This window comes from Hemiscyllium ocellatum, chromosome 17 (genome assembly GCF_020745735.1).
Source record: "Hemiscyllium ocellatum isolate sHemOce1 chromosome 17, sHemOce1.pat.X.cur, whole genome shotgun sequence".
Taxonomy (NCBI): Eukaryota; Metazoa; Chordata; class Chondrichthyes; order Orectolobiformes; family Hemiscylliidae; genus Hemiscyllium; species Hemiscyllium ocellatum.
Window position 1 is genome coordinate 54,659,217 of NC_083417.1, and position 22,498 is coordinate 54,681,714.

The window sequence follows — 22,498 nt, forward strand, 5'->3', positions numbered from 1 at the left end:
TGGAAGATCCGGTCATATGGTTCTACATGAAGCACTAGAGTAAGCATAAGCACAGACAACAGTAGATGTAATTATCTGCATTTTTAAAAAGATAGCCCATAAGAAACTAATGAATAAGGTCAGAGAATGTTGAGTTAGGGGCAAGTGGCAGAATGGTTGCTAGAACACAAGAACTAGAGATAGACTAGTTCATTAAGCCCCTCAAACCTGCTCCACCATTTCATAACACCTTGGCTCATTTGCAGCCTGAAGATCACATTTCTGTTTGTCCTCCATAATCCTTAACTCAAAAATCTAACTCAGCCTTGAAGATATTCAATGACTCAGCCTCCACTGTTCTTTAAGGAAAAGAATTCCATGGACTAACAACCCTCTGAATGAAACATTTTCTCTTCATCTCCATATTAAATGGGAGACCCCTTGTTCTTAAACTATGCGTCCTAGTTTGAAGTTCCTCCACAAAAGGAAAGATCCTCTCACCATCCGCCCTGCCAAATGCATTCAAGACATGTTCAACATTTCCAATTTGGAAGGACAGCCCTGAATAATAACTGAGCACACCCCTGATTGCTCTCTGTGTAGCTCCCTGACTGACTTATTGATAATCCCCAGCTTGGTTGCACAGAACCTGCAGGATTGACCATTACCCACTCCCTGAAATGCAATGAAACAGAACCCCTAACCCTGACATTCAGTGTGTTTGGTATGGAATCGGTTGTCACATACTGCACATTGATGTATCACAGTAGCATCCTACTGTATGTTCACCTCCTTGACTGCTCATTGCTGGAAAACATGGCAGGATGTCTGGCTTTGTGTCTGCATTGAAAGGTAAGACACCACAGACGTACAGAGAGGCTGTAAGTTCCGAACAAGCCAGCAATGCACAAAAAGGAAGGGTAAAGTAGACATCCTGTGAGTAATCAAGTAAGTGCAAAGTGCTCATAGAGCAAGATCTGAGCCCCCAGATGCACCGAGATGCTCAAGTCTAATGCCTGTCCCTGGACACAAAGATACCAAGCAGAAGCATTGCAATGTAAAGTGTCAGTGAACTCCAAAGTGCAACATTATAAGTGAGTCCAAGATGTGCCATGAACGTTTGAAGAAATTGTTGCTTGTCCAATGCCAGCCTGCATGGTCAAAGAATGCAGGTGATCACTGCCCTTGAATCATGCCCTGAGATATTAGAAACACTGGTCAAGATGCAGGTCTCTAAAAGATGTCAGCAAGCTATACGTACTCACTCAGATTTTCTTGTCAGGAATTGCTATTGTCTAAATTCTCTCCATTGCCTGGAAAATTAGCAACTTGTGTGTAAGTGAAGTGAGATTAAGTAATAATTAGATGGCAAGCATACAAATAGGCCTCTCACTATTCACCTGCAAGGTTCTTATCTTTGTTATCTTATGGGCACAGTGGCACAGTGGTTAGCACTGCTGCCTCACAGCGCCAGAGACCCAGGTTCAATTCCCTGCCTCAGGCAACTGTCTGTGTGGAGTTTGCACATTTCTCCCTGTGTCTGCGTGGGTTTCTTCCCACCTCCAGGTGCTCCGGTATCCTCCCACAGTCCAAAAATGTGCAGGTTAGGTGAATTGGCCATGCTAAATTGCCCATAGTGTTAGGTGAAGGGGTATGGGTCTGGGTGGGTTGCCCTTTGGAGAGTCGATGTGGACTTGGGCCAAAGGGCCTGTTTCCACACTGTAAGTAATCTAATCAAAAATTTCACAACAGCCTCACCATTACTCACAGTGTTCAGATCTGGGAAATTTCATCCCCGGGTCTTGGCTTGACGTAGTCACCAAGCAGAGAACCCAGATGAAGCTGGAGATCTTACAGCAATGTATATCGTGTTATTAATATACATCATGTCACCTATCTCAACAAGAAGCCAGTCTTTATTGCGTATGTTCCAAAGGCTTATATGTCGGGAACACACAGATCATATCATATTAGCAGTGTTGGTTTACCCAGAAATCACAGTGATGATAGTAGATTTATTCGGGAAAGGTGGAACTTAAACACTGGCATGGACTGGTTTGACCAAATGACCTATTGCTTTATTTCATTTGTCATTCTATGTACATCACTGATATGAAGTGCAAAATATAAATCGTTATTTTACTAAAAATCAGTTGAGTGTCAATTTCATGCAGTTTCAGGGAGGCGAAGTGACTCCACAGATGCCGGTATCCCGTCACCAAGTTACTACAAGGTCCGAGTGGCTGACCTTGTTCTCATCCTTGCAGGAGTGTTTCTCTTTGTAAGCTCCTGTGAGATATCTCAAACAATTCTCCACTGCCAGCAAGAATTGTGCACAGATACAAAATTTAAATGTATTATTAACATATTTCACAGCAAGATTTCAAACAAATTACATAGCAGAAAAGAGGGAATTGTGATATAATCGACCTAGAAAGGCAGGGATGTACATCATACACCACACTGACAAACTTTTTTTAAAGCTACTGTTAAACTTAATCTTGCATGCTGGGTGTCAATTTGTAAAGATGATAATTTACATGAAAATTCTCCTTGTAAGTTTAGCTTTTTTTGACGACTGATCATCACTCAGCAATTCATGCAATTGCTTCTCACAGTTACAACTATAGACCATGAGTTGCACTTACTACCCAGAAAGTAGTTTGTTAAAAGTTAAAATACAGGTGTAATTTAATTGTTTTATTGAAAATGCTGGAGAGGACCTTAAGCAAATTAACAAAAGATCATTGAGTCCTTTAATGGAAATGGTCTCAGGCTGCATTATGCAGTCTTATTTTCGCACTTTTTCATCATACGTTCCAGCTCCTTTGTAATTCGCAACATATCCTGTATTTTCAGCTATGTCTTCCCTGCCACTTAGCCCTTTGCCTTTGCCACTTTCATCGAAGCGTTCTTTGTGGGTTCCAGTATACTTGGAGGTGTCTGTTAGTCTGTCAACACCACCTCCTTTATATGCAACCTAAAAGAAGAAATGGTATGCTCTATTTTACTTGAAAATGTAGATAAAGACAGATATCAGGTTTGCTTTCAAAAACCGTAGTCAGTCATTTTTGTAATACTGAGCTTGTGTTGTGCTGAGATAAAGTCCATTTCATGCACAGCAAGTAGTAAATGATTGAAGTAGCAAATGTACCAGAAAAACAAGGAGGGATTGTATGTGTGTATTTGAGGGAAGGTTAGAAGAGATACTGAAGTGGTCAAGTCCATTTTCTAAGTTGGTAGTTCACATAGATATAAAAAAAAGACCTTGAAAACATATATGTGAGGATTATCTCAAAACTTCTGCTACACTTCCAGTGTTTGAGAATAAATTCCAGGAGATAAACAATTACCTGTCACCCTGTCAACTTAAATTGCAGTTCTAGCAGAATAGAAAGCATGAATACAAAAAAAAGATAGGTTTGATTTTAGTTCAATAGGAACAAAAGGAGAGGCAAGAAGCACAAAGGGAGTACTGGAAAACTATTTCAACCTCAGGGAATAACCAGATAGTAGACTGAAGAGATGACAGAGGAGAGGTAACCTGTAGCTGAGTTCAGACACTGTAGCCCTGAGAAAGCATAAAATCTCAAAGACAGACTCTGATACTGAGGGACATGAAAGAAGGTAAATCTACTCTGAAATGCTTCCATGCAAGTGCAAGAAGCTTTAAAAATACTATATCAAAACCGGTGCTGATGTGTGGTGAGGATGTTTACAAGTCTAGTTAAACAAGTCTTGGATTGTCTTTTATCATGGACGGGTATATGAATAGGAAGGGTTTGGAGGGATATGGGCTGGATGCTGGCAGGTGGGACTAAATTGGGTTGGGCTATCAGTTCGGCATGGACGGGTTGGACCGAAGGGTCTGTTTCCATCTGTACGTCTCTATGACTCTAAGTGACAACACAACATAACTGCAGTAAGCCTTTGACATGCCTTCAAATCGACTCTTATAAAGTTTCACATAAAGATTATTGATCAAATTAAAATTGTGCAAATTCAGGAAAACACTTGAAGGAGAAGGTAACATTGTGGTAATAATACTGGACTAGTAATCCAGACTTCAAATGCAATTGATTACTATATTTGGAATAAAAAGCAAGTCTTCGGAGATCTGATGGGTTCAGTGGTAGTGTCCCTAAATGTGAGCCAGGAGGCCAAGGTTCAGGTCCCACCTGTTCCAGAGGTGTGTAATAAAATCCCTGAGCAGGTTGATTTGAAAATGTAGAAAGTAAATCTTTGTAATGATTGTGAAATTACTGGATTAACATCAAAATTTACCTGGTTCATTATTATCTTTGAGAAAAGGAAATCTGCTATCATCACCCTATCTGGCCTACGTGAGATTTCATTGTGTTTATTAACTTCTCTCTGAAGCTGCAAAACAAGCCACTTATTTGTATCAAATCACTACAAAAAAGTGGAAGAATATAACTGGACAGACCATCTAGGACTGAGGCTCCAGAAATGAACTCTCTGACAAATCCAAGTAGCCCTATTGCAGTCTTGTTCTCCTAAACTAACTATACCCCTCGGCAAGTTGTACCAGTACAGCTACAACACTGCCAATAATGTAGAAATTTGCTCAGGTATGTCCTGTCCACAAAAAGCAGAACAAATCCAAACCAACAAATTACCACTCCATCAGTATACGCTCAATCATCTTCAAAATTATGAAAGGCAATGGAATTGAGTGCCTTTTACTCATCAAGAATCTACTCATCGAAGCTCAGTTTGTGATCCATTAAGGACTATACATGTGCTGAGAGCAAAAAAGTCTTGATCCAAACATAGACACAAAAGCTGAATTCCAGAGATGAGGTGAGTGTGACTTCCCTTACATCAAGACAGCATTTTACTCAGTGTGACAATGAAAAGTACAAACAGAATTGAAGTCAATGTTTGTGTCATATGTTGCACAATGCTAATGTTAATGGAGGCCAGTCAAATCAGCCCCAAACACTATTCCACAAGTTCATCAAAACACTCTCCTAAGTCCAACTATTAGCAGCTTCATTAATAGCCTTCCCTTTTTCATAAAGTCAGAAATGCAAATATTTGCTGATGATTAAGCAACATTCTGTTTCTATTTGCAACTGCTCAGATACTGAAGCAGTCCATGCCTGGGTGCAATAAGATGTGGACATTTACAGACTTAGCCTGCATGCGCAAGGAACATTCATACCACAAAATTGCCAGGCAATGACTAGACACAACATGAGAGAAACAAATCATTTCTCATTGATATTCAATGACATTACTGTTGTTAAATACACCATTATCAATATCGCACAGGTTTTCATTGATCAGAAACCTAAGACCAACCATATAAAGCCTATGGTCACAACAGCAGGTCAGAGGCTCAAAATTATAGGTGCTACATCAAAAACACTCATCGGGAACAAAGCAACCTCACCCCCTCCACCAGCAATGACAGTGGGAGTACTGCAGAGGTGCAAAAGATGCACTTCCCAAGCTGCCAAGGTAAGTATGCTCACAGTTTGTGTAATGCTCAAAATAGGTGTTAATTGTCTTGCTATGTGTGAAGGGTAGAAAATCACAAGAATCTGGCTGCTCTCTAATTATAGGGAACTCTTTTGCTGCTGTGTCGATGTATTTGACCTGTATCTTATTAAATATGACAACCTAAAGGATATCAATCATGGAGGCAAAACAAGCTGCAAGCATGTGACATATTCTGGCCTTCACATTAGGCAGGTGCTAGGCTGGATACATAAGAACTGAAAATGTGTTGCTGGAAAAGCGCAGCAGGTCAGGCAACATCCAAGGAGCAGGAGAATCGACGTTTCGGGCATGAGCCCTTCTTCAGGAAACATAAGATTGGATACATAAAGAAACAAACTCCTGCATGGAATGTTTTGCTGACTCTGGTGGTGAGTTTGATAATGTGAAGGGCGTGTCATTACTCAGGAGAGTGCTAAACCTAAATACAATCTCAAAGTTATAATGGGGCAGACTATCATTTACCATCAACCCATGTTGGGATTGTCGGGGATGTCTGAGACCAAACGTTACTACTGAACTTATGATGGTTGTGTGTTAATTAGGGGATAACTGGATGATAACTGGGTGCATATATATTATACTTTTTTTATTCTTTCATTGGACATGGGTGTCGTTAACTAACCAGCATTTATTGCCTGTCCTAGTACAAGTAATCGACGTTTTTGAAGTTTTGTGACATGTGAATTGAAATAAAACTCTGACTAGAGAAGAATATGCCTGGATTCTGTCTAACCAACCCTTACTGTCTGGTGTCTATTATTATGCTCCATAGAGACAGTTATTAAAGGATAATACTGGAGCTAATTGTTACTCAGTTTTATACTTAACTACAGAGTTAAACTTAGCAAGCATAGATCTCCTCACTTAACCAAAACACAATTTCAAACAATGTTTCTTTGTATGCACTCAAGTGAAACCCCAGTTAATTCCAACTGCCCAAGTACATTGTGCGTATGTGCGAGGATGTGTTTCGATTGTTTGTGTATTAACTGAGTGCACCCATGCATACATTGTGAGATAATACATTAAGACAATTGATGACATGGCTCTACCACCTCCTCAGCCTGAATGAGGTATACCAGTATCGGTCTTGTTCAGGTCAAGACAAGACACACGGAGATCAGGAATTTCAAAATGAGGCGTAACCACTCTGTAAAGCTGAAAACACGAGGAAACTAATGGAATTTTAGTGAAAAATGAGAATGAAGATGATGTAATTTCAGGTCGGAGGTTTGGATTGAGACTTGAAATGCTCACTGTCACTCCAGCATTAGTTGGATCTTTTCCAGCAATCAGGGCATAAATTGATGCCAGTGCCTCCTCTTGACTTTTGCCCTTAAATCTCTTTGGAGCAAGTTCTGCCAGTGCCATTTTAAACTCTTCAAAGGTGATTACTCGTGCTGACTTTGATCTGAAATTAAAACAAGATTGTAGATTAAAACTCCTTCTATTCAGCTTCAAAATAAATAAAAGATTAGGCTTTGTATAAGCATTCAAACACTAGCACGTTTTAGGTATCTTCTTGGCCCAGATTGAAGCTTGCTTTGTTTTTCATGCTATGGTGCTGTTTAGAGATTGCAAGTGATGAGTTTCCCAAACATCCTGTAGATTTTAATTAAAGAGCAACTTTAGCTTTACTTCCTCTCAATTTCCTGCCCACAGCCATTCTGAATGGAGGCCTGGTGAACAGGAAATCCTACAACACAAGGCCTCACCTGATCCTACCCAAGAGCATGTGAGTCTTGTTGCAAGAGATTATAGGATGAGGAGGTGAGGGAGAGCAGTCCAAGATCTCCATTTAAGGTGTTGGGGTCGTGGGAGTTGGAAAATTTTGTCCCAGTAGCTACCCTTTCAAGTCAATTAAAAAAATGTATGTTTGAATAAGATAACTTCCCTTTCCTCTAAACACTACAGAATGTTGCTCTAATTTATTCAATGTCTCCTCATAATATAATTTTTTCATCACAGGAATTAGCTTAATGAAACTTAGTTGCACAATCTCTAAGGCAAGTATGTCCTTCTATAGCATGAGACCAAAACTGCACTCTGACTCCCATTGTGGCCTAAATAGGTGTACAAGATGATGAGAGGCATAGATAGAGTGAATAGTCAGATACTTTTTCCCAGGGCAGAAGTGGCTATCACAAAGAAGCATAATTTTAAGATGATCAGAGGAAGCTTGAGGGGAGATGCCAAGGCTTTCTTCTTTACACAGAGAGTGGTGGGTGTGTGGACTGCACTGTCTGTGGTGGTAGTAGAGTCAGATACATTAGGGACATTTAAGTGACTCTTTGATAGTAAAATGAAGGGTATGTAGGTTAGTTTGATCTTAGAGTAGAATAAAAGGTCAGCACAACATCGAGGGCCTGGACTGTTTTATGTTCTAGAGTTGTAGTTAGATTTCTTTGTGTTAATACTCCATCCCCTGTACAATGAATGCAAACATACTATTTGCTTTGCAGATTGCATTCTGCACCTGAATGTTAATTTTTAGTAATTTGAACACCCAGGTCTCCCTGAAACACAGGAATAGAAGCAGGAGGAGCACATTTTGGCCCTCAAGCCTGCTTTGCCATCCAAAATGATTGTGACTGATCATCCATCTCGTAATCTGTTTCTGCTTTCGCGCCATCCCTTTTGATCACATTAGCCCAAAGAACTATATTAAACACCTTGAAAACATTGAATCTTTTGGCCTCATCTGCTTTCTGTGGTGAAGAATTTCACAGGTTCACCACTCTTAGAGTGAAGAATCTTTTCCTTATCTCAGTCCTAAAGGGCTCACACCATATCCTTTAACTGTAAACCCTGGTTCTGGACATCCATCCAGCAGTTACCAACATTTTGCTGTCTTATTTGTAAAGGCTTGTGCTTTTTATTTTTCCAATCAAAGTGGACAACTTTACATTTCTCTCCTTTATATTCCACCTGCCGTGTCCTTGTGCACCCCTTAATCTAGCTCTATCCCTTATACAGCCTTTTTGCATCTTCCTCACAGTTTGCTTATCCAATTAATTTTGTATGATCAACAAACTTGGAAACCTTACAAACAATCCCCTCATCTAAGTCACTGATATAGATTATAAATAGCTGGGGCCCAACACTGACACATAGATTAGATTAGATTCCCTAGATTAGTTTCCCTACAATGTGGAAACAGGCCCTTCGGCCCAACCAGTCCGGAGAGTAACCCACCCAGACCCATTTCACTCTAACTAATGCACCTAACACTACGGGCAATTTAGCATGGCCAATTCACCTGACCTGCACATCTTTGGACTGTGGGAGTAAACCAGAGCACCCAGAGAAACCCACACAGACAGTCACCCAAGGCTGGAATTGAACCTGGGACCTTACTGCTGTGAGGCTGCAGTGCTAACCACTGAGCCACTGTGCCAATTGCAAAATATCCATCTTATTCCTGCTGGCAATTTTGTCTCTGCTAACCAATCAATCCAGACTGACGTTACATACAACCCCATGACCCCGAATATTTGTGATAAAGTCCTATGTGGCATGTCCTAATGACAATGAATCCAACAGAATTAATGTGGAAAGACTAAGGAATGGAAAGGATGTTAACTTAAGAGTATAGAAGAGTATACCAAGATGTCAGGAGCAGCACCACTTATACATTAAAAGGATTATCACTTTCGTGAAGGTATAATAAAGGAGCCTATGCATGTTAAGCAGGTGAAATAGCATGCAATGGACAGAGCCAAGCAATCCCACAATCAACAGATCAAATCAAAGCTCTACAGTCCTCAGGAGTTCATTGACGAATGCTGGTACACAATTAAATAATTAGGAGTAGGAGGTTTTTACAAACATCCTCAATGATCAGAGAGCCTAACAAGCCAATGCAAAAGATTAAGTTATACATTAGCAAGAAAGTCCAACTGATGTTCCATCTTATCCTCTTCCTGAGTTCCCCAGCACCGTAAATGTTTAATACTTATCCAATTCAATTCACTCTCTGTCCAGGTGTAAGGCTGAGGGCTGAGACAACATCCAGGCTTTAGTTCTGAACACTTAAGCTCCAGAGCTAGCCACTCTACCTAAGCCATTCTGATGCAATTCTGGCTATCACCGATTTTGGGGGAAAATACCCAAGTATACCCTGTCCATGAAAAGCAGACCAGCCAATTTCTGCTCTATCGCCAAAACAAAAGGGCTTAATTAGCTCCTGTTTGCAATCATGACCAAATCCCCTACAATCAACATCCTTGGGTCATTACTGACCATAAATCTAACTAAATCCAATACATAAATACCATGGCTGCAAAAGCAGGCCAGAGGCTATGGTGAAATCCTGAATGATTCAACTCCTGACACTCCCAATGGAAAAACTGTCCATCACCTACAAGTCATGTCTGTGACGTAATGAGCATCATTAGCTTTGAGATCTCAAGGTCTCCTCGAGGTAGGAAGTAAATGCTAGCCTAGTCAGTAATGTCCACATCCACAAAAGAATTACAAAAAAACACGCAAGAAGTTTGACATCATCTGGGATAAAACAGCCAACTTGATTGACACATCATTCATCATTTTGAACGTACATGTCCTCTATCATCTGTACACAGTGTAGTAATGGGTACCATCATTAATATGCAATGCAGAAAGTTCTGAAAAGCTTCTTCTACACCCACTTCCAAACTCCTGACTTCTAACTCCAGCAGGGGACAATGAGATTAGGCTTATGTAAACACCACCATCTATCTGCAAGTCACCCATTACCCTGACTCAGAAATGCATCACTTCCTTCATTGTTTCTTTATTAAAGTCCTGGAATTCCCTTCCCAACAGCACTGTGAAACTACCTTTATCCCATAGACTGCAGTGGTTCAAAAAGGTGGTTCACTACCACATTATTTAGTAAAATTCGAGATGGGTAGTTAATTCTGTGCTCGTGTGTATCAGGACACAGCCAACATTCAATCTTGAGTTCATAAGTGACAAGTACCATTTGCGCCCACAATTGCCAGGCCATAAGCATCTCAAACAAGAAAGAATCTGACCATTGTCCCTTGACATTCAACAGGATCACCACTGTTGAACTCTCCACCAATATCCTGGCAACATCATTGACAGGAAACTTAACTGGATCAGCCATATGAATACAAGGAGAGGTTCAATTTCCAGGTCCCCAGAACATTTCATACAACCATGAGGCACAAACTTGGAGCATCATAGAATAATCCCCACTTGCCTAAAAGATTGGAGCTTCAACAACACTTAACAAGCCCGTCATCATCAAGGGCAAAGCAGTTCACTTGATAGGTAACACACCACTACCTTAAACATATTGACTCACCTCATTACTGCGCCTGTAGTGCAAATGCAAAATACTCTTCAATAACTCTAGGGAATTCCTAGAGGCATGACACTCATGCACAGATTCTATCAACAAACACATCGACCTGGACCCAATATACCGGCCACTGCAGCGGACAGCTGGAACTGAAAACCAGAAGCGGCAGAGACAAACCACTATAAATGCCGGAGGAAACATCACAGAAGCGCATCACAGGAGGCTCCCAAACACTGAGGATGTCATCTAGACAGGGGACGAAATGTCTGTAACACAAATTCCCAGCTTGGCGAACAGAACCACAACTCTTCAATAACTTGCCAAACCATTTTGACAGTACTCCCTGGACTAATGACCCCAGGATCTAGAAGGACAAGTGCAGAAGATAGGACTACCACTATATGCAAGTTTTTCTAAATTACATACCAGGCTGACTTGGAAAGATATTCCCATTCATTCATGATCATTGCATAAAACCCCCTGAAGCTTTCTATAAAACACCATTGTCTGGGGACCCTCGCCAAATGGACTACAATGATGCAAGAAGGCAGCTCACCATTATCTTCTCAAGGGCAATTAGGGAAGGAAAGTTATTGCTGTCCTTGTCAGCGACACCAACATCCCATGAAAGAATTTAGAAAAGATGGTGCAGAAGTGCTGTCAATCAGATGGTGAGTCGGCTCCATCATACTAGGGATGAGCAATAGATGCTGGCCTGGCCAGCGACACCCACTGAATGGATAAAAATAAAGTTCTCTAATCTGGTAAAGGACAGAACAGTAATCATTCTCTACCTGATAGTGCAGCTAAGATTGGGAATGCGCTGTGTCAAAAATCATGGGCTGTGCACAGCTGAATCAACGACCTCAGTTATTGAACTTACAACATTTTCTTTCATGAAGGCATAAATTCAACAAAATTATATTGTTACTCAATACCTGGTACCTACTTTACTTTCGAAAACAGAATGTCCACATCTGTTGAAGTTACTGTTTTGCCATCGATGACTTTGCAGTCTTTGCAGAGTTTGGACCAGTTTTTCCCATTCATTTCATTACCAGTTGAAGCGGTATCCCCGTGCATAGCAAACTTTTTAAATGAGTCATGCAAAGCTGCCATATTATTGGATGTGCCTGCCATTTTTGAAGTCCCACAGGTTGCTTAAGTTGCCCTGTGAACAATTGGAAGAGAGGATTTAATATTTAGGGAATGACCTCTATTATATGCTGGGAAGAAAGGATTGAGTATAATGATTGAAGATGTTGGGAAAGACTTATGGCTATCATATTGATGTAGCATTACTGTTTTCTTTTTGTAAGGTGGTACTTTCACTTCTGATTTCAACATTTGTGGATTCAAACCCTATTCTGGAGGTTTGAGAACATAATCTAATATGGAACAAAAACAGAAATTGCTGGAAAAGCTCAGCATGTCTGGCAGCATCTATTGCAGAGAAATCAGAGTTAACGTGTTGTCTCTAGTGACCCTTTCTCAGACGAGAGGAGTTTTTCCAGCAATTTCTGTTTTTGATTCCAATTTCCAGCATTTGCAGTACTTTCTGTTCTTATAATCGAGTGTTGTTGTGTGCAGAGGGAGTGCTGTACGGTTGGAGAAACCATCTTTCAGATATGACATCAAGTCAAGTTTGTACCTGCTGATGAGGTGGAAGCAATCTTTCAAATGAATTGGAAAGTTTGCACTTTACCATGGCCAACATTTATCAACAGATATTTACAAAAATAATCTGGTAATTTAATTTATTGTTGTCTGCTCAAAGCAAATATACTGCAGTGTTCCTGCATTGTGACAGTGCCTTTAACAGAAAAATACTTCATGGACTGCAAAGCAATTTGAAACCCCCTGCTGTAAATGTGCAAGTCTTTCTTTCATCTTTTATAATGTTTAATTCAGGCAAAGTAATGATATCTGGAGAGAGTTGTTATTAATAGAATCAAACTGATAGGAGCCTGGTTTTGTTTGGTCCATACTACTTTTATGAGAAGCATAAAGCACAAGCATAAGAGCTGGTCTTTTTTGTAAAAAAGATGGAGAAAGAAGCTGGCCTTGACATTCAGTTGATGTATATCTTTACATGTCATCAAGCATCCCTGGCTGAGGTCAATGGGAAAATTACCCACTTGCTGATGTCATACCTGACACCCACAAAACTTATGTTTATCAGAACTACAACATGGCTGCTGGAATGTCTTATATCTCTGTATCATTAACCCAGATCTCTGGATTACTAGTTCAGTAACAATTCATATATAAATATGCCTAAAATAAGTAATGTATTAGGATATAATGCATGATTCCTACATAGATATGACTGCTTTACTCTTTAACCCCTGCAGTCTGTGGTGTAATAGAAAGTTTCGAATTTGATCTTACTAAGGGTAAAAGTACACTGAGTTCAGAATTTTAATGTTAAAACAGATAAACTGGAATCATTCTTTTCTCTTAAAACTACAGAGGAGGCTCACCTAATGTCGTAAAACGACTACAGAAAGGCCTTTTCACCCTCGATGTTTTAAAGGGCAGCATTCAGATTACAAGTCCTGGTGTGGCCATGGCAACATGAGTGTGACATCAAAGTTGTGTAATAAATAATAATGTCTCCAGTCATCAATGACTTGTAGCTATTGTGAGTCTCGAAAGCTGATGTGCTGCAAGGCGTTTCCATAACTATGATGCTGTCCTTTTCCCATTATCAACTTTCACTCTAAGATTTTGACATTATTCTGCTAGAATAAGTTATTCATTCGTTAATATTTTCATTTTGATGTGCTCCAGTCATATCTTTAAATCGGCTCACTCAGCATTATGAAAAGCTAAATGCACTGGAGCAGGGATTGTTGTAAATAAGGCAGAGTTTTTATATCCAGCTGACTTCCAAAACTGTTGCTCCCTAGCATAGCACAACTAGTATGGTAGTTGGCAGGCCAGTGAAGGACGCTGATAAATTTCATCATAAAAGAGTGAATGGGATATCAGTCTTGAAAAGAGAAGGCTGAAGACAATTTAACGTCTTTAAAATTAAGTCATGTGTTGACACAACAGAGGGGGAAAGATGTGCTTAGATCCAATGTTGCACTTGGGAATTTGGGAGAAGGATGATGTTGCAAAGTGATTTGACTTCTGCCTATGCTCACTGAGGAAAGCAGCACACAATTTCACGCTGCTTGCTTATCTACATAATGGTAGCATGCATTGTAGGATGATTAGTGTGATGCATCTCTGAAAGGCAGCCTGAATCTTTTAAACAGGAGCTGCATTCATGCTGCAACAGGCAACTGGATAGTTTCATGTAGACTTTGGTGGAAAGTAGTGGACAGAAAATGGAGCAAAAGGCCAGAACGAGGGCACTCAGATTTTTGATGCAGTGCAAAGAGGTCTTAGTGATGGAGGCTAAAAGGAAATGATAAATGTGCCTTTTCAGCCATGACGCCAAAGGGGATCAAGAAACCTGAAGACATATTGTGTGAAGGGTCAGGGAGGTCAATTCTGTGAATTCAAGGACACAGTTACTCTGCCAATAAAAATTCACTGGCTTCACATAAGTAGTCAAGATTAGTATTTGTACATTCAAAGGATCTCTCTTACTCACACCAAGCCACCAACATTTCATACTGTTCAATGCACCACAGTCTCATCTCTCACTCGTTATCAATTAGGACTCAGTCTGTTGTTACAATCCTCGTAGTAGCCAATCGTCTTTTTTTCAAAAAGATTATTTTTACAGCTACTGACAGAAAGAACTGCAGGAGAAGATTTCACATTTGAAGAATTTGACTAAAAAATAAATTTAAATCAACATAGATCAAACATTGCATAACTGCAATGACTCCGGAAGCTTGACTGAAAAGGAATATCATTTATTGTTGAACACCAAAGTAGAGCCATTACTTGTGGAATACACAGCTAGTCCCAGCCTAGGACAAACACAATTTTTATTTTTTTGTTGACTTAATCTAAGGATCAGAACACCTCAGGTGAGTGGAAAGTTTGAAGAGGAGAGTTCTTTGTGGTAACATCAGCCGGTCATAGGAATTGAATGTACACTGTTGGCATCTCTCTGTATTGCAAATAGCCATTTAGCCAACTGAGTTACACTTACCTCAGCCCCAGGATCTGCTTTATTCGTGCTTTTTTAAAATATCCACAAGTGCTATCACACACAGCCAAATGTTTATCTTCCCCCCCCCCCCCACTGAATCTATTTTATTTTTCCTAATCAACCTGTTCAGAGATATTATTATATACCCAAGCCCCCTGGCTTAGAGGTAGGGATTCTACCTCTATGCCACAGAAATACAATTTGGATTTACAGGTATCTATAATGTGATACTTGCATTCTTGTGCAAGCCTGCATTATACAAAAATCACACATCAGAAACAGTGTGTCAAGTGTTGACAATGTGTTATGGACCAGGCCAGACCCCCTCAAAAAATTTCAAGAAGGTAGCCCAGACCCTAACTTTGCTAGTTGTTTTAAGCAGGTGTAATGCTGATATTCCTGGAGAAAACCAACTGGTCAAACCACTTTGTTTTAAACAAAACAGAGTTTATTTACAAGATTACTGACTGAAACACAAACAACAGAAAACAGAATACCGAATAACAGCCTCTCAGAAACCCCAACAGATCATCCCAACTTAATGATGCTGTTCCAAATACTTGCTACAATCCCCATAAATGCCCCATGGCAAAAATCAAACACAAGGTCGTATAGGATAGAAGTCAGAGAGAGAGAGAGAGAGAGAGTACTTGCCTAGACTTGCATCTTTGTGTCCACTCGCCTTTGTTTACACTACTGCTAAAAAAACAGAGAAAAGCTAAACTGGGAGAATGAGCCATTCCCCTTTCATTGTACAAATTTAAAAAAAAACTTGAAAGCCTTCTGCCTGAGGTAGTCCCTCTTAGCTATTATCAACTTGGCCCTAAAACTCTTCATCTCCAGACTTTTCGGAGTCTGTGTTGTTCATGACCTCCCTGAAAAAAAAAGCCAAGGTCCGCATAACCTTGTTAAAAGAGCAGCTTTGTCACAGATGTAATCAGGTTACAGCCAACACTTGTTTAAAATGTTCACGCTTTGGAATAGTATCCCCAATTCATCAATCGTTTTATGGTGAATTTGTGTTAACAAAATGCATGTGATAGCAGAATGACCTATTTTATGTTCTTACCCACAAGATTCTGACACAAAGATGAGTCAGGATCATCTGTACTACTGACCCTCAACAGCCTGGGGCAGTAGATGTATTTTGCAGGCACCTGTTCAGGGATATTATTAACAATTCTCGAGCTGGTGGGACCCGAACTTGGGCCCCTTGATTCAAGGATAGAGACATACCACAGCACCATGAGAAATCTCCCCCTTGTGGATCTGCTTTATTTTCTATATCCATAGAATTTTCAACACACTACCAAATGACTTTTCTACCTCCAAGTCACCATGACTTTCTCCATTTGTTTTTAAATTAATGACTACCACCAATAATGACTCAGACAGCTAATTTGAGGTTTATATGCAGAGCCCATTATGGGAAATGCAAACCATCTAAAGTGAGGAGGGGAGTAGGGAGAGCAGGAAAGGCTAAATCAAAATTAAGATGGTGGGGTGAAGCCTACTACATCTGGTATTCCCAGGTGGTGTCCCATCTGGGTCCTAACCAGGGCTGTATCTGCTTAACTTCTGAGATCCAATGGTCTTTAGATTAGTATGGTCATAGGCAGCGTTCTTTTAAATCAGTGTCTAGACAGGTCATTACACACCTCTGAAGCAGGTGGGAAGTGAACCCAGGTCTCTTGGTTCAGAGGTGAGAAACGTTATCACTGCACCACAAGAGCCCTAGAGAATCTGTTTTCCTTTTTTCAGATCCAAAAGTGTTATCACATAGAACCAAACAACTTTCCCACTGTCAAATCACTGATTTTATTTTTGTTTTTAACTATTAACCATCACCAGTAATCATTCATGCAGCCAATCTAAGCAGATATGATAGCCTAGTGGTATTATTGATGGGCTGTTAATCTAGAGACCCAGATAACATTGTGGGGACTAAGTTCAATTCCTGCCACAACAGATGGAAGAATGTGAATTCAATAAAAATCTGGAATTAAGAGTCTAATGATGACCATGAATTACCATCATCAGTTGTTAGGAAAAAATCCATCTTGTTCATTAATATCCTTTAGGGATGTTAACTGCCATCCTTGCCTAGTCTGGCTTACATGTGATTCCAGACCTACAGCAATGTGGCTGACTGTTAAATGTCCTCTGGGCAATTGGGAAGAGCAATAAATGCTGGCCTGGCCAGCAACACTCATCTCACAAATGTATATAAAACAAATTAGAAGCTTACATTCAAAGCCTATTATGGGCAATGTGAACTATCAACATGTCAGAGGTAGTTTCATTACTCAGAGAGTAGTAGGGGCATGGAACCCACTGCCTGCAACTGTCGTAGACTTGCCAACTCTAAGGGCATTTAAATGGTCATTGCGTACGCATATGGAGGAGAATAGAATAGTGTAGGTTAGATGGGCTTCAGATTGATTTCACAGGTTGGCATAACATTGAGGGTCAAAGGACCTGTACTGTGCTATATTCTATGTTTTAAAATCTGTGGGTGGTAGGAAGTGGGAAAGGGCTAAGTCAAAATGGAGTTGGACGTAAAGCACTGGATTTCCTGCAGTGCCTACCTCTCTCTAAAGGGCGAATCAGCTGTTTTTATTTAAATCAAAAAAGTTTTTAAATATCTCTCAGGTGAGACTTTGAACCTGGGTGTCCTAGCTCAGATGTAGTGACATTACCATTGTACCCCAAGGCCTGACTGGGGATCTACATTTTTTTGTATATTTTCAGTGGCATGGTGGCTCAGTTATTAGCACTGCTGCCTCACAGCACCAGGGAGCTGGGTTCGATTCCAGCCTCTGGAATGTCTATGTGGAGTTTGCACATTCTCCCTGTGTCTGCATGGGTTTCATCTGGGTGCTCTGGTTTCCTCCTACGGTCTAAAGATATGCAGGTTAGGTGGGTTAGCCATGGGAAATGCTGGGTTACAGGGATGGGGTGGGTATGAATAGGATAGTCTTCGGAGGGTCAGTGTGGACTTGTTGGACTGAATGGCCCACTTCGGCACTGTAGGGAATCTGTGATTCTACGTGGGGTTTCTTTTATATTTTCTATTCTACAACCGGATGTGTTATTTCACACAACCAATCAACCTTCCCAATATCAAATCACCATGACTTTTTTTTAAGTCAACTTATGATGCTACATGACCACTACACATAAGAGTAAGAGTAGGCGATTTGGCCCCTTGACCCTACTCCACCATTCAATATGACCATGGTTAATCTGACAATCCTCACATTCACCTTCTTGCCCTTTGCCATTAAGCTTTGATTCTTCTACTGACCAAGAGTATATGTCAGCCTTAAATATACACAAGGACTCTACCCCCAGAACTCTCTGTGGCAAGGTGTTTCAAATTAAACAAGCAGGATGCTGGAAGAACACAGCAAGCCAGGCAGCATCAGGAGGTGCAGAAGTCAATGTTTCAGATGTAACCCTTCTTCAGGGCTGGAGGTAGGCATAAGGAGAGCTGCAGATAAAGGAGGTGGACTGCATCAGAAAGGGGACATTTTCAGACTGTCACTTCCACCTGAAGACTTTTGAGGAACCCTTACCTCTAGGCACCGATTAGAGTAAAGTGGTCTTCTCCCCCTTTTGTCCTCTTGCGATCCTGCCAACTATGCCTGAATTGTTGGAAACTTGTTTTCCTGCTAAAGAATTTCAGTTTGAATCTAAAGGAATGCATATGTCTGGGGCAGCAAAGGACAGGAAAGAGAAGACTTTGTCTCCGACTCTTAGAGAATATATTGAGCAATGATTCAATCCATTTAACACCTTAACTAAAATCTGTTAAAAGTATAAAACCTCCATGGGACAGTGATCCTGAATGATATAAAATGAGTTTGGGGAAAAAGAGCCCGTCTGAAAGATAAAGAAAGGATGGTCACTGTGGTCTGGATGTAGGTTTGCTCACTGAGCTGGAAGGTTCGTTTCCAGACGTTTCATCATCCTACTAGGTAGCATCTTCAGTGGGCGTCAGGCGAAGCACTGCTGATAATTCCTGCTTTCTATTTATATGTTTGGGTTTCTTTGGGTTGGTGATGTCATTTCCTGTGGTGATGTCATTTCTTGTGGTGAAGTCACTTCCTGCTATTTTACTCAGGGGGTGGTAGATGGGGTCTAACTCGATGTGTGTGTTGGTAGAGTTCTGATTAGAATGCCATGCTTCTAGGAATTCTTGTGCATGTGTTTGTTTGGCTTGTCCTGGGATGAACGTGTTGACCCAGTCGAAGTGGTGTCCTTCCTCAACCATATGTAAGGATACTAGTGAGAGAGGGCTATGTCTTTCTGTGGCCAGTGGTGTTCATGTATCCTGGTGGCTAGTTTTCTGCCTGTTTGTCCAATGTAGTGTTTGTTACAGACCTCGTATGGTATTTTGAAAATTATATTAGCTTTGCTTGTTTTCTATATAGGGTCTTTCAAGTTCATTAGCTGCTGTTTTAGTGTGTTGGTGGGTTTGTGAGCTACCAAGAGGTGCCAAGAGGTCTGAGTAGCCTGACAGTCATTTCTGAGATGTCTTTGATGTTGGGAAAGTGGCTAGGGTTTCTGGCTCTGTTTGTCTGCTTGTTTGGGTTTATTGCTGAGAAATCGGTGGATTTTGTTCATTGGGTACACATTCTTTTTGAATATACTGTATAGGTGATTTTCCTCTGCTCTGTGTAGTTCCTCTGTGCTGCAGTGTTTGGTGGCTCATTGAAATAATGTTCTGATGCACCTTCGTTTGTGGATGTTGGGATGATTGTTTCTGTAGTTCAATATTTGGTCCTTATTTGTTGTTTTCCTGTAGACTCTCCCCTACATCAAAGACATCTCAGAAATGACTGCCAGGCTACTGCCAGGAATGAACCTTCCAGCTCAGCGAGCAAACCTACATCCAGAACCTCAATCTGAGCTACAAATCTTCTCAAACTTGCTTTGGTCACTGTGTGTAATGCAACAGCTTAAATAGTGACACAAAATAATTAAAAAATTGAATCATGATAGAGAAGTCAACAACCTAAAAAAGCAATTAAAAACAGTTTATGTAGAATTGAAAACCACTGAAGATGAACTGATTAAAGCCAATTATGTAATTTTGTGAATAAAATTTTGTCTGTTTAAAACCTAGTAGTCAACCTAGCTAACTTACTCCAGGTAATTTTTACTGTACACTTGTGAAACAAATTGCAAAGTTATGATCTGGGCTGCCTGCTTAAAAATGTTTTGAGTATCAAAAATACATCACTCACACTACCTCTGTAGCCGAACCCCCAGTTCTATCCAACTTCGGTAATGCAACAGCCCTTCTGCAAAGGGCTCAGGTACAACCCATATTACGACCAGTGCTCAAAGCCCTGGAGGGAGTTCTGAGACCTATAGTGGCTCAGAAGATGATGTCGCTGAAATACAAATACTTTTCAGTGATGGACATGGCCAATGGATTTTGGTTGGTTCTTCTGGTCGCAGATGTATAACCATGATTTACTTTTACCATCTAACACCAACAGTATACCTAAACGCGTTTGCTGCAGAACTTTCACAGTAGTCCTACTGCATTCCATATGGCTTTCCAAAATCTCTTGTGGAACTGCCTCCAATGGCATCCACACTCATTCAATACATGGATGATATTGTAATAGTATCCCAGCCAGAAGGACAACATAGGGAGGATTTAGGTGTCCTCTTTGACCATTTACACTCCTGTGGCCATAAGGCAAACCTTACGAAAACATGAATTGCCCAAGAAGAGATGTTATATTTGGGACAAAAGACTTCTTCAGGAAAACGTGAAATAATTCAGGATCTGACAAATACTGTTAATTATGCCTCCCAACAGGTTGCAGTGGTGTGGGGTGATTCTCCTGAAGATGGGTAGCACATTGTCCCTGACACCTGGGTCTCTATCAAAAAAGTACACAAAGAAGCACTGGTGCCAAATGGGAAGGTCTGTATCAATCCTTCTGACAGCACAAACAGCCATGAAGGTGCAATATATGCATCACACGTGTTATGGACTAGGCCAGACCACTCAAAACATTTTTAAGCAGGCAGCCCAGATCATAACTTTGCAATTTGTTTCAGAAGTGTACAGTAAAAATTACCTGGAGTAAGTTAGCTAGGTTGACTACCAGGTTTAAAACAGACAAAACTTTATTCACAAAATTACATAATAAAACACAAATAACAAAATAAAGAATCCCTACAGAACTCAGTCCATCCAAACTTGACTTAATTATACTATTCTGAATATACCAACAGTCCCAATAAGCAAACCCCCTTAAAAACCAGTACAAATGGAACACATGCTTACAGGTTGAAGTTAGAAGGGCAGAGAGAGAGAGAGAGAGAGAGTTTGTCTCCATACAGCTACTGTTGAACCCCCAACCAGTTCTGGACTGAACTAAACTGTTCAACTAGAGAGCCGACCACTCCCCTTTCATTATACAGTCACTTCTAAAACATGATCACTTTGGCCTGAAGACTCATCTGTTTACATATAAACAAAAAAGCCTCTTGATACCCTTTAATCTCTGTACCAAACCAGACTAATCGGCACTGAAAGCAGTTTACTACCCCTCTGAAAAAAACCAAAGACATATTATCCTTGCGAAAAGGAACAGATTTTAGAAAAAAGAAACCAGCTTTGTGAGACACATAAACTCCTCCATCATGAAAAACCTTACTCTGTTTGTGGGACTTGCAATTGTTCCAATCTCTCTGGTAACATGTACTTCCATTGCAAAGGGTAAGTTGAATGTTAACAACTTTTTTTGTTTATCTTATACATATGTTTGTGTTCAAATTTTCAAATGTTTTTTGCTTTGTGTATGTAATGATTCTTAGTTAATTATTAAGAATCAAAAAGGGGGGAGTCGTGGGATTCAGTGGAAGCTCACAGAACAAGAAAGGGTTAAATTGGATTTAATCAGATTAGAGAAAACATAATGTGAGTTGATTAGATCAGGAGTGAGTGCTTAGCAACTACTTACAGGGAAAAATACTGGTTTTATGATGCTAAATAACTCATTTGGAGCAGGGATGCGTTCTTAGCAGTTACATACAGGGCAAGAATAGCAGTTTTGTATTGCTAAATGCAAAATTGATTATTGAGGGAATACATGACCTTTAAAATGATTGAAGCCCTTAAGTGAACAGCAAGGGGTAACTGCAAGATTAGTTTCATGTGATGTGAAGCACTTCACTGAACAATTGCTGTTAACCGCAGAGATCAATTTCAAGTGCCATTGCTATAGAAATTAACAAATACAGTTACACCCAAACCACAGAAACCACAAGGGTATAAGAATGTGAGTCGTGATCAGACAGGTAGCAGCTGCCTTTTAATATCTAAGAAGCTATTGCATCTTTATAGTTGTTTTGTACAATCCATGTAAATAGGAAAAAGTGAGGACTGCAGATCAGAGACAAAAAGTGTGGCACTGGAAAAGCACAGCCGGTCAGGCAGCATCGGAGGAGCTGGAGAGTCAACATTTCAAGCATAAGAACATTCCTGATGAACAGCTTATGCTCAAAACACCAACTCTCCAACTCCTCGGTTG

The 22,498-nt window shown here is 40.4% G+C and overlaps 1 protein-coding gene across 1 annotated transcript; it reads right to left on the reverse strand.

Moving 5' to 3' along the window:
* Positions 1 to 2,770: 2,770 nt before the first annotated feature.
* On the reverse strand, positions 2,771 to 11,959 carry LOC132823756 (tubulin polymerization-promoting protein family member 3-like). Its single transcript, XM_060837766.1, has 3 exons — positions 11,769 to 11,959; positions 6,766 to 6,919; positions 2,771 to 2,959 (listed from the first exon to the last, which is right to left on the reverse strand). Exons 1-3 carry the CDS (start codon positions 11,957 to 11,959, stop codon positions 2,771 to 2,773), a joined length of 534 nt encoding a protein of 177 aa, XP_060693749.1.
* Between the last annotated feature and the right edge of the window lie 10,539 nt (positions 11,960 to 22,498).

Coding starts and splice junctions, on each gene's coding strand:
- LOC132823756 (XM_060837766.1), bottom strand. CDS start 11,959: ATGGCAGGCACATCCAATAATATGGCAGCTTTGCATGACTCATTTAAA. Junction 6,920..11,768: donor ATTCTGTTTTCGAAAGTAAA/GTAGGTACCAGG, acceptor TTTTAATTTCAG/ATCAAAGTCAGCACGAGTAA. Junction 2,960..6,765: donor CAACTAATGCTGGAGTGACA/GTGAGCATTTCA, acceptor TTCTTCTTTTAG/GTTGCATATAAAGGAGGTGG.